The 13,521-nt window shown below is 30.6% G+C and overlaps 1 protein-coding gene across 8 annotated transcripts in view; it reads right to left on the reverse strand.

Annotated features, from left to right (window-relative positions):
* LOC143056997 (uncharacterized) overlaps nt 1-13,521 on the reverse strand; it is a 59,761-nt gene that overhangs the window by 5,459 nt on the left and 40,781 nt on the right. For 6 of the 8 annotated variants that reach the window (XM_076230220.1, XM_076230219.1, XM_076230222.1 and 3 more), the window contains 5 exons: nt 11,292-11,630; nt 10,506-10,767; nt 8,492-8,660; nt 4,940-5,077; nt 1,679-1,802 (listed from right to left, as the gene is read on the reverse strand). In XM_076230220.1, the coding sequence (XP_076086335.1) occupies nt 1,679-1,802; nt 4,940-5,077; nt 8,492-8,660; nt 10,506-10,767; nt 11,292-11,600 (1,002 nt within the window). In that variant the 5' untranslated portion in view covers nt 11,601-11,630. Of the gene's footprint in view, nt 1-1,678; nt 1,803-4,939; nt 5,078-8,491; nt 8,661-10,505; nt 10,768-11,291; nt 11,631-12,216; nt 12,746-13,521 lie in introns of all 8 variants that reach the window. The other 2 variants (XM_076230216.1, XM_076230215.1) reach the window with 2 other exon arrangements.

Genomic DNA, 13,521 nt, shown 5'->3' on the forward strand with positions numbered 1-13,521 from the left:
CTGCATGATTGTTCAGTACCTTTAATAGTTATATATATATATACATAGCAAATAATTAAAGGTGAACTGCAAATTTTTTTGCTTTAGAAAAAGTGTATGTAGTTTACATTATCACAGGATGCATTGTCTTGTCTCAATTAAGTATACACCCACATTTCTTTTATCAATATATTTATTCTATATATTTATGAATGGAAAACATGTAATATTTCTTGAGCATAACAGTCCAATCATATTCAAATCTCCAATATATAGAGAATAATACATGGCAAAATCCGTATCATATGTCGTATCATCCCGAGACATCAATATCAGCCCAAGGGCCTTTAGGCCCGAGGGATGATATTGGTCGAGGGTGATACGGCATGTGATACGGATTTTGCCATGTATTATACGCTTTATCATATATTTCAACAGAAGAGTATTATATTAAATGAACTGTTTTCTGATCCATAGCACTGGGTTACCTTCAGTTTTGCCTTTTGTTTTGTTTCAAAGCCTTAAATAACTGCTCAATTATTTATACGAAGCACCTGGGTTACCTTACAATCTGTTGTTTTAAAAATATTTTGTTTATTATTGTATTTTTTTTAGTGTTTTGTATTTTTTATAGTTGCATTTAGTGTGCCAAAAAATATGTTGTGAAAACTTGATGTTCGTGACGTCACACATACAATATGGAAACTTGACGTTCGTGACGTTACATACCAAACAATGACGTCATTCAAAAAATTGACCTATTTTGAGGAAATTTTTTCTTTAGGGAAAAAAAACCCAAAAAACTGACTTTATGTTAAAAAAAAAAAAAAAAAAAAAAAAAAAGGTATGCGATACGGGTTTTACCATGCGATACGGGGTATGCGATACGGGTTTAGCTATGCGATACGGGGTATGCGATATAGGGTAGGTGATACAGACTGGAAAAACGAACATTTATTAGATATACAAAATAGCTGTATTTTGTACTAAATATATGATAAATGTTAATAAACTATGATTATGCCAAATAAGTAGGCTGTAATTTTACTTATATCAAGTTTCAAGTTTGAAGTTTGATAGTTTAAGATCTGATTGTTTTTGTCTTTTTTTACTTAACTTGTCATCAATAACTAAATGCAAAATTTCATGATACAGTATAAAACAACTTTTTTTTATTAGTTGAGTGAATTTGCAGTCAAAATGTCTCATTTTTTTTTCATTTTTTTAAATAGAGTTGTCTTTCTTGGATTGTTAATGTAACTCTTTTCATGAAACTGCAAACACTTTTTTTCTTCCATTTTTATCTATTCTATGCATCTGCCTGCCTAGACTTTTTCAAACATAAATTAAGAAAACACAATGATTTTAAAAATTTAGACCAAATTGACCTCACATTTCTTTTTTGACCTGACTATCCTGCTGAAAACCTATGGTCATATGATACATAAGATATTATTAATAGGTTGATATTTCATTCAGATGAAGTGTTGCTTATCCAAACTGTACCTGAGTTACTGTACAAAATGAATTTAGGAACCAGAACAATAGGCTATCACAGAATTTCATAATATCTGGAAATTTGGAAATTCTAAATGGACCAAAATTTTAAATAAAACAGCTTCTATTCTTTTCCCTCTTCCCTTAGTTTTGTCTTCAGATGTTCTCTGATTAAGTAATTCTCATTTGTAAAACAACTTACATCACAATCTTTGAGACTGCCATCAAAACTTCTTCTTTGAAGTATAGCTTTGTCTCTTATTATTCTATTTATAGAACTGATTGAAGGAATATTCTTCTCCTGGCATATACCATCTGCTAATAATCTGAAAATAAACAAACAAATAATTGTGAAATATGTTCATCCACACAGACAACCATGTGGATGTTGAATGTGGAACAGATCTTTAATTAAGAATTAAATGCTCCTATTTGAAATTTTATTGGGTGTAGAAGTCTTGATTGAAACACATACAGTATGAAGTGCTCCCAGCATCATACTGCTGAAAATGTATGCCATTTAGAACACTGTTAGAACTGTATACTATTTAAAAAAAATAAGCATTTAATTTTTATCATAAAATTTGTATGCTACATTAATGAGTTAGTACATGCAGTACAAGGTAAAAGATATTGCATTTTATACAGAAATAAAATATAACTTTTGGAATGTGAAAATTACAGATACATATATTAATGATATTACTGAGTAAAAAGATCTCATTTACTTAATATAAAATCTCTCTAACACTCCCCTTAGTCTTTTGAATAAACAAATGAGGTGGAGTCCATGTTTAGCCATTTGAAACCTCTCAAATAGTTAGAATGAAAAGTGAAGATTTTCTACAAGTTTTATCGAATTGAAGTAAATGATATAAGAGGAGTAGTGGACATAAACTGTGAATAGACTGACAAATGAATGGACACAAAAGGAGAGCAGACGACAATTGAATGGATACAAAAGGAGAGCAGACCGACAATTGAATGGACACAAAAGGAGAGCAGACTGACAATTGAATGGACACAAAAGGAGAGCATACAAACAATTGAATGGACACAAAAGGTATACAGACCTACAAATGATTGGACACAGACTGACAAATGAATAGACACACAGTTTTCATCCTTAGAGAATAGAATGGTTTATCATGTATTCTGTTGCCAAAATTGTCAAATTGTTCAAACCTTTTGAAATTATGCAAGTTATATTGATAAATGATTAGTGTGACTATGATAGCTTGTAGGTTTTTTTTTAAATTAGCCCATCAACAATAGGTTTACCTGCACAACAACAATAGGTTTGCCCTGGGCATCAATGGTAGGTTTGCCCTGGACATCAACAATACATGTATTGATACTTTCTACAAACTTATCAATAATTCTTTATTTTTAGTGCAATTACATGTACTAATTGATTATGTAACATCAAAGAGAAATTTTTGACACAACTATAGGAACTGTAAAAAACAGTTCCTAAACATAGTATTTTAGAGTTTAAATCTAATCACTCATAATTTTTTTTTATCTAAACATCAATACAAATATTGTCACTGCAAAAGAAACTTTATATTTAACTGAAAGAAATAATTAGCAAGTAGTGCTATTTCTTTTACAATGACAGTCAAACATGAGAGAAGTCTTTAGAAAATTCCACTGGTAGCAACTTGTCAGAAAGTTATCACAAAACATATAATGCAGAAAGAGACGTCAATTGATGATGTAGTCAGGCGTTGCAAAAACTCAATTTGGAACTTGATATTATTGGTCATGCTTTTCGCCTCCATTTCAAATATCAACAGCGATTGTATTATATAAAACCAGTAAAGTGTAGACGCAAAAATGTCTCTGGATCACCGATTATGACATTTTTAAAGTGATAAATTGTTTCTGCACAATACTCCTTATAGGATAAAGATTTTATCTAGGGACGTAAAATTGGTTCAATACTTTTCCTTTGAAAAGCAATCTTTAAAAATTACAAAGTATCTTTTTAATGCACTACAATGGAAGATCACAGACCGTGAAAGCATATTATGCTTCCTGCTTCTATAAAAGCTGACATGAATTTTAAACGGAACAAAAAGCATTTGTGCATTGTTCCAAAACAATTAAAAACCAACTGAAAGCTTGTATAAATTTTAAAAGGATATTTAGGGTGTGTGCAGAAACGTTTAAAACTCTAACGTATAATTCACGGTAGATTAAAAATCTGTCAGATATTCAATAGAAATTAGAAATTCCACGTAATATTTTCCATACTATCAATATATCTACCGGAATGGAAATCATTAAGGCTTATTGTAATTTGACTGTTTAGTTACGCCTGAGCGATCTTTTGTCCTTATCATCATGGGTATTGAATATGCTTGTGACGGACCGTACGCAGGAAGCTTGGATAATCAATATGGTTAAAGACATTTTAAACGACTTTCTCCACTGGAACAGAAAATTCTATATTGATTACTGTCACGAGCTGCTCAAGGGTTCTCCTTTATTTAATTCATTTCTTCAATGACGTGTCACACTTGCGAACATCAACGTTAGAAATTTGAGCACCTGCTTTGCTCATCCGTTTCTTGTCATTTAGCTATCGGAAGTGTTAAGTCGCTGATGTATTAAAACGGCAGGGGCCAATGTAAGCCTCAGTGTCATATTTGTCCCGACATTATGTTTTCACTGCATCTTTCTTTTTCTACAAATTACTGTACTTTTATGATCATTGTTAACAATAATGGTCTCCTAGTAACCAGTTCATTTCAAATATTCTTCCTTGTATCGTGTGATGATTTTAGATTACTAAACAACCGTAAAACATTTATATATTCTGATAACATGCAGCATAAAAATAATTTGTCACAGTAAAGATGTACATCTTTTTTTATTCTGACCGTCTTTGTTGCACATACTTTTCTTATTTCATATCAATTTACTCTTGTCTTGTCATATATTTTAGAAAAGATAACTAAATTCTGGGCATTGATTCATCAACTGTTAAAATTTTGGTTTGAATGTAAAACTTATCCAATAAAAAGTATCAGGTTTCAACTGCATATTATTAAAAAGAAATTCCTAAAAATATCAAAATGGAGGTAATTGTATAAAAGGACTTTTGATCAAAAGAAAAGCCACTTCCAAAGTTATAGTCGATGTTAAAATTTAAATTTAGGAATTAAGTGCATTTCCAATCACAAAATATAAAACGTCATTGTTTCAAACGCTCTGATTTTGCAGTTCTCACTTCTGCACTTATCCTCGTATCATGGGTTTTTGTGCTTTTAAGAAGGCATAGTGATGTCACAATTCTCATTGAAAAAGCATGCATAGTACAAACTCATATGACAGACGATAACATGATCTGACCATACCATTTCAAAGATGTCATTTTTTTCAGATTGAAGAGTATAATAAGATCCTTATCTCTTGTTTCTACATAAAACGATTAAAATTCATCTTTAAAAATTACTTTTGTCTTATTTCCCATGCAAACATCTGTGGATTTTCCATCTTATACTGCCGTACACGACTGACAACATCAGGAGTTGTAACCTTAGGTTTACTGCCTCCTATTTGACCTGGATTTATACTTCCCGTCTTTCTGTACCTACAAAAAAAATCTTATGATGTAATGCAATCTAAAGGTATTCAAACTTTCCTTTTGATGCAAGTCAATGACAACACATATTGTAGTATGACATCAGAGGAGTAAAATTACAGTACAGTACTGTATTTGTTTCAAATGCGAAATAAATATTTTTTTTATTTAATACAAAATATTTATTTCAGGAAAAGATAATATTTCATTGCAGCTAATGTAATATACTTTGTATATTCTTTAGACTTTAATTCATAGATGTAGAAAAATTTCATATTTCAATGAATACAGAAGAAGAATCAAAATATTCAAATCAGCAAAACATTAATTACATTTGATAATTTATACACAACCATTCTCATCTGATTGCTACTCTTCATCTAGAGTTCACAATAAGAATAACAATATTAAGCAGATTTTCCCTTTAAAGAATCAATGCAAGTGATACACTTCAAATTTCTTCATAGAATCTCCGTATACTATTTTAAAATGATGATGGAAGTTTTTAACGACCGTGAATGGCTAAACAGCACTTGCACGGTCAGCCTGTTTTAATATCCTACCTCAGTCATTCTCTTATATTTCAAACCTTTTTATAGCTTACTATACAGAAAGTGTTTTGCTCATTGTTGAAGGTCACATTTGTTCACATCTTTGTCCTTCTAACCTTAAATATCAGTTGTCTTCATTGGGTATAATACCACATCACATAATCATTATACCCGTTTAGCATTAAATATATTTTATTCTGTATCATATTTTATTTAAATATTTAATTCATACATAAGGGTAGAATGTTATATATTTTTACATCATAAAGACATTTTTATTACCCTCATAACAAATCTAAATCTATCAAATTATAGTTATTCAAATAAAAAGACACTTTGCACTTTACTAAAAACCAAACAAACGTCAATCTACTATTGTGGTTCTGCCTAAGTGATTTGTCAGACTGTGACGAAATTACACGAAAGTCATAAAGAGGGCTAACACAGAGCTATTTGTAATTCTAAATTTAATGATTGGAAAATTTATGTCAACCAAAGAAGTTCAACGAACCATGCTTGAATAGGTCATTCTTGACAGTACAATAACAACAAAAGATCACTGACTGTGCTTTGAATACCGTGACACCACGATTTGGAGATTTAACAACGCTCTGCATACATATATAAAGTATGAACTCAAAGGATCTAACGGAGCAAATAATTACTTAAAAAGATTACAAAAAAATACTAAGAATATTTATGTCCCATCCAAGAACAGGAAGACATTGACTCTTTAAAACCGATAAATTTTCCTATGATTCAAGATTTTCTGAAAATAACATTGGTCTTAATAACCTTCACAAAATTTTACTCCTTTATTAGCACTTACATTGCTTTTACTGAAAAGATTATTTTTTATCACATGAATTTCTCAATTTTATTTCAATTTTCAGAAATCAATTAATATTTTTTTTTCCATGTTTGTTTCTTATATAAATGTAAATAATCAGTTATCATTTAAATTACACCTCCTTATCATAACCCATAAAAGTCAGTTATCATTCAAATATATTAACAGCAATTTTAGGTGTCAACATAATCTTTAATTTATTTTATAACCCTTCAAATACTGTTTTTAATTTTAAACATTCATAAAAGCATATCAACATACTCAATTCCCATAAAAGTTTAACTTATGTGAGAAATATGTAAATAAGATGCATCAATGATAAATTTTACTGCAGACAAGACTATAAATATGGAATCTTTTAGCAAATTTGAAAGAACAGTGTTGCAAGGTCCCCTGTGATGCTCATATTTAAGCTGTTCAAAGGCAATTAAGAAGTTATCTAAAAAAAAAAACTTTTTTAAATTCTTCAGAAATATCATTTAAGGAATGAGATCATGAAATTGCTAACAATGTTATTTTTCATAGAATTTCTATTTCAAAGGGCCATAACTTCTTTGGTCATTCAAAATATCAGAATGAAACTTCCAGCAGTCAAACTTAGGGCAGAAAATCTGAGTAAGAAGGACAAATGTTTGTTGTTGAGAAAGAATGAAAACAAATATATATTATTCCTAGGCTGTTCAATTATAAGCATGGCTAATATTTTAAAACAATATTGCATATCCTAAAAATACCTAAAGTATTCTCCAAAATAAGTTATTTTATAATAATTTAATTTTGAATGTAACACATCTTCTAATTGGCTGACGTTATTTTGTTATCAGACCATAGACATAATTCAGTCATGTGACCGTGACGTCATCAACATTTTTTCTACGGTTTTCTACGGTTTAAAATGGAATTTAGAATTAAATTATAAGAAATGACTGTAATATTTCTTCTGTCTATTCGAAATAACATAAAAAATGTGGTGCACACTGTTAAACGTTATTCAGTGTGCACCACATTTTTTATGTTATTTCTTCATAGACAGAAAAAATATTACAGTCATTTCTTAATTAAAAAAAAAAAAAGGAAAATCCCTTCAAAGTGTAATGTTCATATTCCCAATAAATCTTAATAACTAGAAGACTGAATATCCCATATCACTGACATGCCTGAATAAACGTGAAGCTTAAAAAACAGGATGTTACAACAAGTGAAAAGTTTAAACTTTATATGAATAGTCAGATGTTCATGGAATATATTACTATTTATTTCTCAAGGTTGATAACTCACTGAATAATAAGAATAATTATAACTTAGGTAATCAATATTTGATGAAATCAAATTAATGATACAAGCAGTTACCTCCCATCACAGTTTGATCCTCTTTATGAACTAAAATAACAATGAAACCATCAATTTTATCATTTTTCTCCTTTTCAAGGGCCATAACTGCTGAACAGTTTCAATTAGTCACTACTGTGACACATTTTAAAACGATTGTATATACAAAATACAGTTGATCTTTTTTCCCTACTTAATGACAATCTAATCTTATCACAAAATTTTAGAGCTAACAGTTAGTAAATCCATTCATGAAATGAAGTCAAGGAAAACTTAAATATTACTGAAGGAAACCTATTGAAGAAAAGTAAATGTATACAAGTCTGGAGATGCATTGAGCATTTGATTTTTTTAAGGATTAGCTTGTACATAAAGGAGGGGGATAGGACTTTTATCTGGACTCCGGGATCGGGTGTTTTTAAGCTCAGGATTTTGGGATTGACCCTTTCTGGATCTGGGAATTCTTTTTACCAATTTCGGGATCCCAGGATTTAGATTTATTTAAAATTGGGACCTCAGGATATCGTGTTTTTAAGCCCGGGATTTCGGGATCAGGACCCCTCCTACCCCCCCTCAGAAAGGGAGATAAATTTATATCCAGACCTGTATGAAATATACCAAAGTTCACTAAGACTTATTTCTGATAGCATTGTTTTTACTCATGTTTTTGTTCAATCTGTCAAAGTATTTTACCTGTTCAATATTTTACTGACACAACCATGTGACACTTGCAGTTGTCTGCTGATCTCACAAGGTCGTATGCCTTGAAGGGCAAGCTGTAAAATTTGGACTCGCAGATGATCTGGCAAGGGACGGCCATTTGTAAATTCTCTGCCATACTGATTGATGTTCCGACCTCCAACTGTAAATAAAATGGAAGTTGTATTTAAAATTTAACAGAAATCTTTTGTAAAACATCAGCTTGTATGACACTATAAGCCTTTTTTATTAAATATTCTTAAGTTATATGGACCTGTATGAACTTTTCATATAGGCATAGAGTGCACCTTCTTAAACACAAACTTCAGACTGAGAGATTTGACCTTGAACCTTGTGTCCATACAGTTTTAATTTACAGCATATCTCTGTGTTACATGTGATAAAAATACTCTCACTTTTAAAATCAAAATCTTCAGCTGATACATTTTCAGATTTTAAGGTGTATAAATATAACATATTTCAACAATTATGATCTGGTTTTATCAATGTGTATGTGTTCAAAAATAACTCATCTGTGCTTATACATCTATTTTTATGAATAACTTTAATTTTCCTCAAGTCTTGATTCATTAATTTATTATACAGTGTACCTTTATTTACTTTAAGCAATCATAAAATATAATTTTGCACACAATTGACATAAAACTGTATAACAAAAAGATAATGGTTAGAACCGTTGGACTATCTGAAAGCAGTGCTTATGGCATACATATCCTATCTACTTTTTACTAAGTTCTATGGTTATGAAATATGTATCTACTTGGTCAAATGGTTTTGTTTTTTTATTCAGTGCACTGAATACATCATAGATGTATGAATATGAAGTTTATATACAAGATTAGTTTCATACTAGTATCAGTATATAATGCTTCTATGACCAGTCTATCTTTTTCATATGGTCTAAGTATTAACAATAATTTAAGTCAAAAGAATGCTTTCTTTAAGAGAAGACACAATAATAATGTCATTTAGAAATCTATGTGAAAAAAATATGCCTTTCAAAATATACATCTGCATTGGCATGGTTATTTATTTATATTAGATTTAAACGAAGTATTATTATCAGTAATGTATTGATAATAAGTGATGCTTGATTAACCGATAATGTTACATGAATATTGCAAAGTAGGTGTGTATTTGCATTTATCTTCATATATGGTATATTGCTATATCCTCTGTAATATCAAAATTAAGTCAAATTTATTTAGCCCCTAGCAGAAAATTTGCATTAAGGTAGTACCCAACACTTTCACTAAAATTAATTTGGCTCGTTTAATTTTCATAAAATTTTGGGAAAGTATTCACTTTGACCCTTTGACAAAAAGATAAAAATTTCAAAAATTTTGAACCAACCATTTGTCAGAAAAAATACACTGGTTATATAGCAGTTTGACAGACACTAATTTTTATCACAGAGAAGCTTAATATTCCCTTAACAACACAACGTAATCATGGTAATTAAAACATTTAGCTGTTTTTACAGAGTTATCTCCCTGTAGTGTTAGGTACCACCTTAAATCAAATACTCGCTTCATACAAGTATGTATGGTCATCAACTTGAATTTTATTGAGGATAAAAAAGATATCTTTTCAACAATTTGGATAGCAGATTAAGATATTCAGGAATTTTTACAATATATCATCATATGAGGGTTTCCTCAAAGAGTGTAGCAGGATTGTAGGCAATTCAGGATATTTGAATGTTTGAGAATCATTTATAAACAGTTTACTACACCTTGTTTTTATTTCTAAACATTGTACTTATTTGGGTTGCACTGGATATATACACCTTATTGCTATTTGGAAATCTGTGCTGCTTGACTCAAGAATCTAATCCGCTTGAATTTTTCACGTCATACCAAAATCAGTTTTCCATTGTACCTTTAGATATTTTGGATTATGATGTCAAAATTTTACGGGAACTTTTTTTTATATCCAGTAATGCTGTCATATAGCAATAAGGTGTATTGATTGACCAATAACCAACCTGAGTGCCTTATTCTTTCACTTTTTTGTTTGTCGGTTAATTCCTCACCATTGCTGTAGACTTCATCATCAAACACCAAACTATCATTATCAGACCCAATCTCTCCTTCTATGCTTCTATTCTGTTTCCTTTCCTTTACTGCAACGGCAACGTTTTGTGTGGAATCTGGACTTGTTTCTCCAGATTTTCCAGTGAAGTCCAAAGCATTCAAAAGAGTTTGGTGTTGAACTTGAAGTGATGGAGCTTGATTGACTTGTCCCTGCTAATAAAGATATAAGAAAAAGAAATATTAACCTGAACACAAATCTAACTGACTCAAACATATACAGATTAAACAATTGCTTCCCTGGATGGATCAAGCAAAGATTTCATTTCATAGGCTTTATTTCTATTTCTAAGAACAATTAAATAAATCACAGCATTTGTGTGTCTCTTTTGAAATTAATATTCAGAATGCATAAGACTTATACGTGACAAATTTACATGTATTATACCTGTAATGGCATAAGACTTATAAGTGGCAAATTTACATGTATTATACCTGTAATGGATTACTGTGGAGTCTTTTAATTTTGACGGTATCAAATTTGATGGATAGAGAAAAAGATAAGATCTTTCATGGATGTTTGATATGTTTTCCCAGTATTTACAAATTTTGCACACAAGTTTATCTCAAATTTGCATTTCTTTGAACCCTTATATTCATGTTACACCTTTATCCATGAAATTAGCTATTCCATGAATAATAATAAGACCACATTATATTAGAAATGGATTAAAGCATACCTGCAACATGGATTGTTGGAACTGTAACAGGTTAACGAGGTACTGTTGTTGTATCATTCTCTGAAGTTGTTCTGCTGTATTTCCTCCCTCAGGAGAAATAACCATGATTGGAGTGCCAGGTTTATCACCATTTTTATCTTCAGTATTGTTGTTAGAGGTCACTGTGTCATTGTCACAAGAGTTGGTCTCTCCTATGTTTTCTTTGTCAACAATCTGAGCTATATCTGGTGCAGTCTCTTCAACTTTGTCCTCAGAAGGAGGCTCCATGGACTCTTTCTTGACTTGAACATTAAGAATGTCAGTTGCCATCTTGAATTCACATGCTAGTCTGTGTTTAAACTGAAAAAAAAGAAAGAATAAATTTAAAGATTTGCAAATTTCTTAGTATCAAAATTTTGGGATTCGAAATAACTCAGGACCTTATCTTGATACTTATGATTCTGATCAGTCGTCCAAAAATCTAAATTTCAAATGATCACTAAGTTGTCAAATCTGTCATTTTTGTTGTCTCTGGATTTAAGCACATCTGGTTATTTTCCATACTTAGTTGAAAAATATGGAAAATTTCCTGCAAAAACAATTGTTCCTGTGTATATATATCATTAGAAAATAAAACTAGAGGCTCTAAAGGGCAATAACTCCTAAAGGGACAGGTAAGCTAAAAAAAGTATCAACATTTTTTTTTCCAACCAAATAGTATTGTACTGGCAATTCTGTGGAGCAGTCAGTACCAAGTTTGTTAAAAAAACAATAATCTCTCAAAGATTTTTTTTAATACGATTTTAATATCAGACCATAGGACAAAATAGACCACTTGCTCTACTTGCTGTGTGGTTCAAAAGCCATATTTTTGACACACATTTTAAATGTGATAGTGGAAGCAGGGGCATGGTGTCCTATAAGACATATGTTTATTTATTTTTACATTTGGCATATTTAGCCCATCTTGTTCATTTGTATCACTCAGAGTTTCTTCCTTTATCTTGACTATATTTCCATCCAACTGCCAGTCACTTTCTGCTGCTTTCATTTCAACACCTATACTGCACAAATTTGTTTTTAGTGATTTAGTTTTTCTTTTTTCGGCTTGCTGTTTCTTCTCTGGTTCAGTTGCATCTATAGAAACCTTATAATGCTGTAAATGTTGATTCAATTTTTGAAAAGAACTAAAGACTGTAGAACAATGCTTGCAATATGTGCATTTATGATTGGAAAGAGTTTTTGTTGATTTGAAGCTCCTTTTGCAGTCATCACATGAAGTCATGGCACAGCTATGCGATTTTAGGTTCTGTGAAGACAAGAACAACTTATCACAAAGAGGACAAATGTGACATTGATGGTTTTGTAGGAATGATTTTCTATTATAAGTTTTCCCACATCTAAAACATTTGTAAACGTGGCCATCGTATGTGTAAGCGTCTTCATTTCCTATGTTATCTGTCATGCTGAGACTTCTGAAAAGGTAAAAAAATAAAATATAGTGGGTTTTTCAAGATACATGATTATGACAGTATGATTATAATGATTTTTATTTAAAATTCTGAGAAGTCACTGACCATGAAAATTCACAAATAGTACAGATTTTGTTAACAATAGTTAAATTTCATGACTGAGTGTTTTGATGTCTCTATTGAATATCAGAGAGATTCAGATAAAGTCAGTTGACAATTACATTTAACTAGAATAAAATCCTATAAAAATTCTTCACAAAACTGCAATCACATGCCTGAATTAAATTGAAAACCAGATAACTGACATGCCAGCAAGGGCTCCCTCCATTTGCACATTTTTTTGTGAGGCACAGAAACAAAAATTGAAAACTGATGCAAGAAAAGCAAATGAAGCTTGTAAGGCATAACTTTACAACAGGAATAAAAGGATGTGCATCTGTTTGCATATCAAAACTTGACCAAAATTCATAATTGGGGAAATGTTGATCCACCTGTAGGTCTTTTGATGTTGACCCTTCTTCTAATGTAAAAATTGGCCTGTGTATTTATGCAGGTAAATAATTCAAATAGGTTATCAATTCTAATGAAATGAAGGTAACTTTTTTGTACAATCCCTGGTCATGTTATTTGTACAATGTAAAGTTTGTTTATGTTTCATGGATCAATGATTTTAATGTTTTTCTAGCACAAAAAGATGATTCACATAATTTCTGGGTTTTTTTTTACGGAAAAAATAAGTTTTAACAAAATTACATAAGTAGTATTACTAAATTTTTAAG

The sequence above is a fragment of the Mytilus galloprovincialis genome, chromosome 13 (assembly GCF_965363235.1).
Source record: "Mytilus galloprovincialis chromosome 13, xbMytGall1.hap1.1, whole genome shotgun sequence".
NCBI classification, from domain to species: domain Eukaryota; kingdom Metazoa; phylum Mollusca; class Bivalvia; order Mytilida; family Mytilidae; genus Mytilus; species Mytilus galloprovincialis.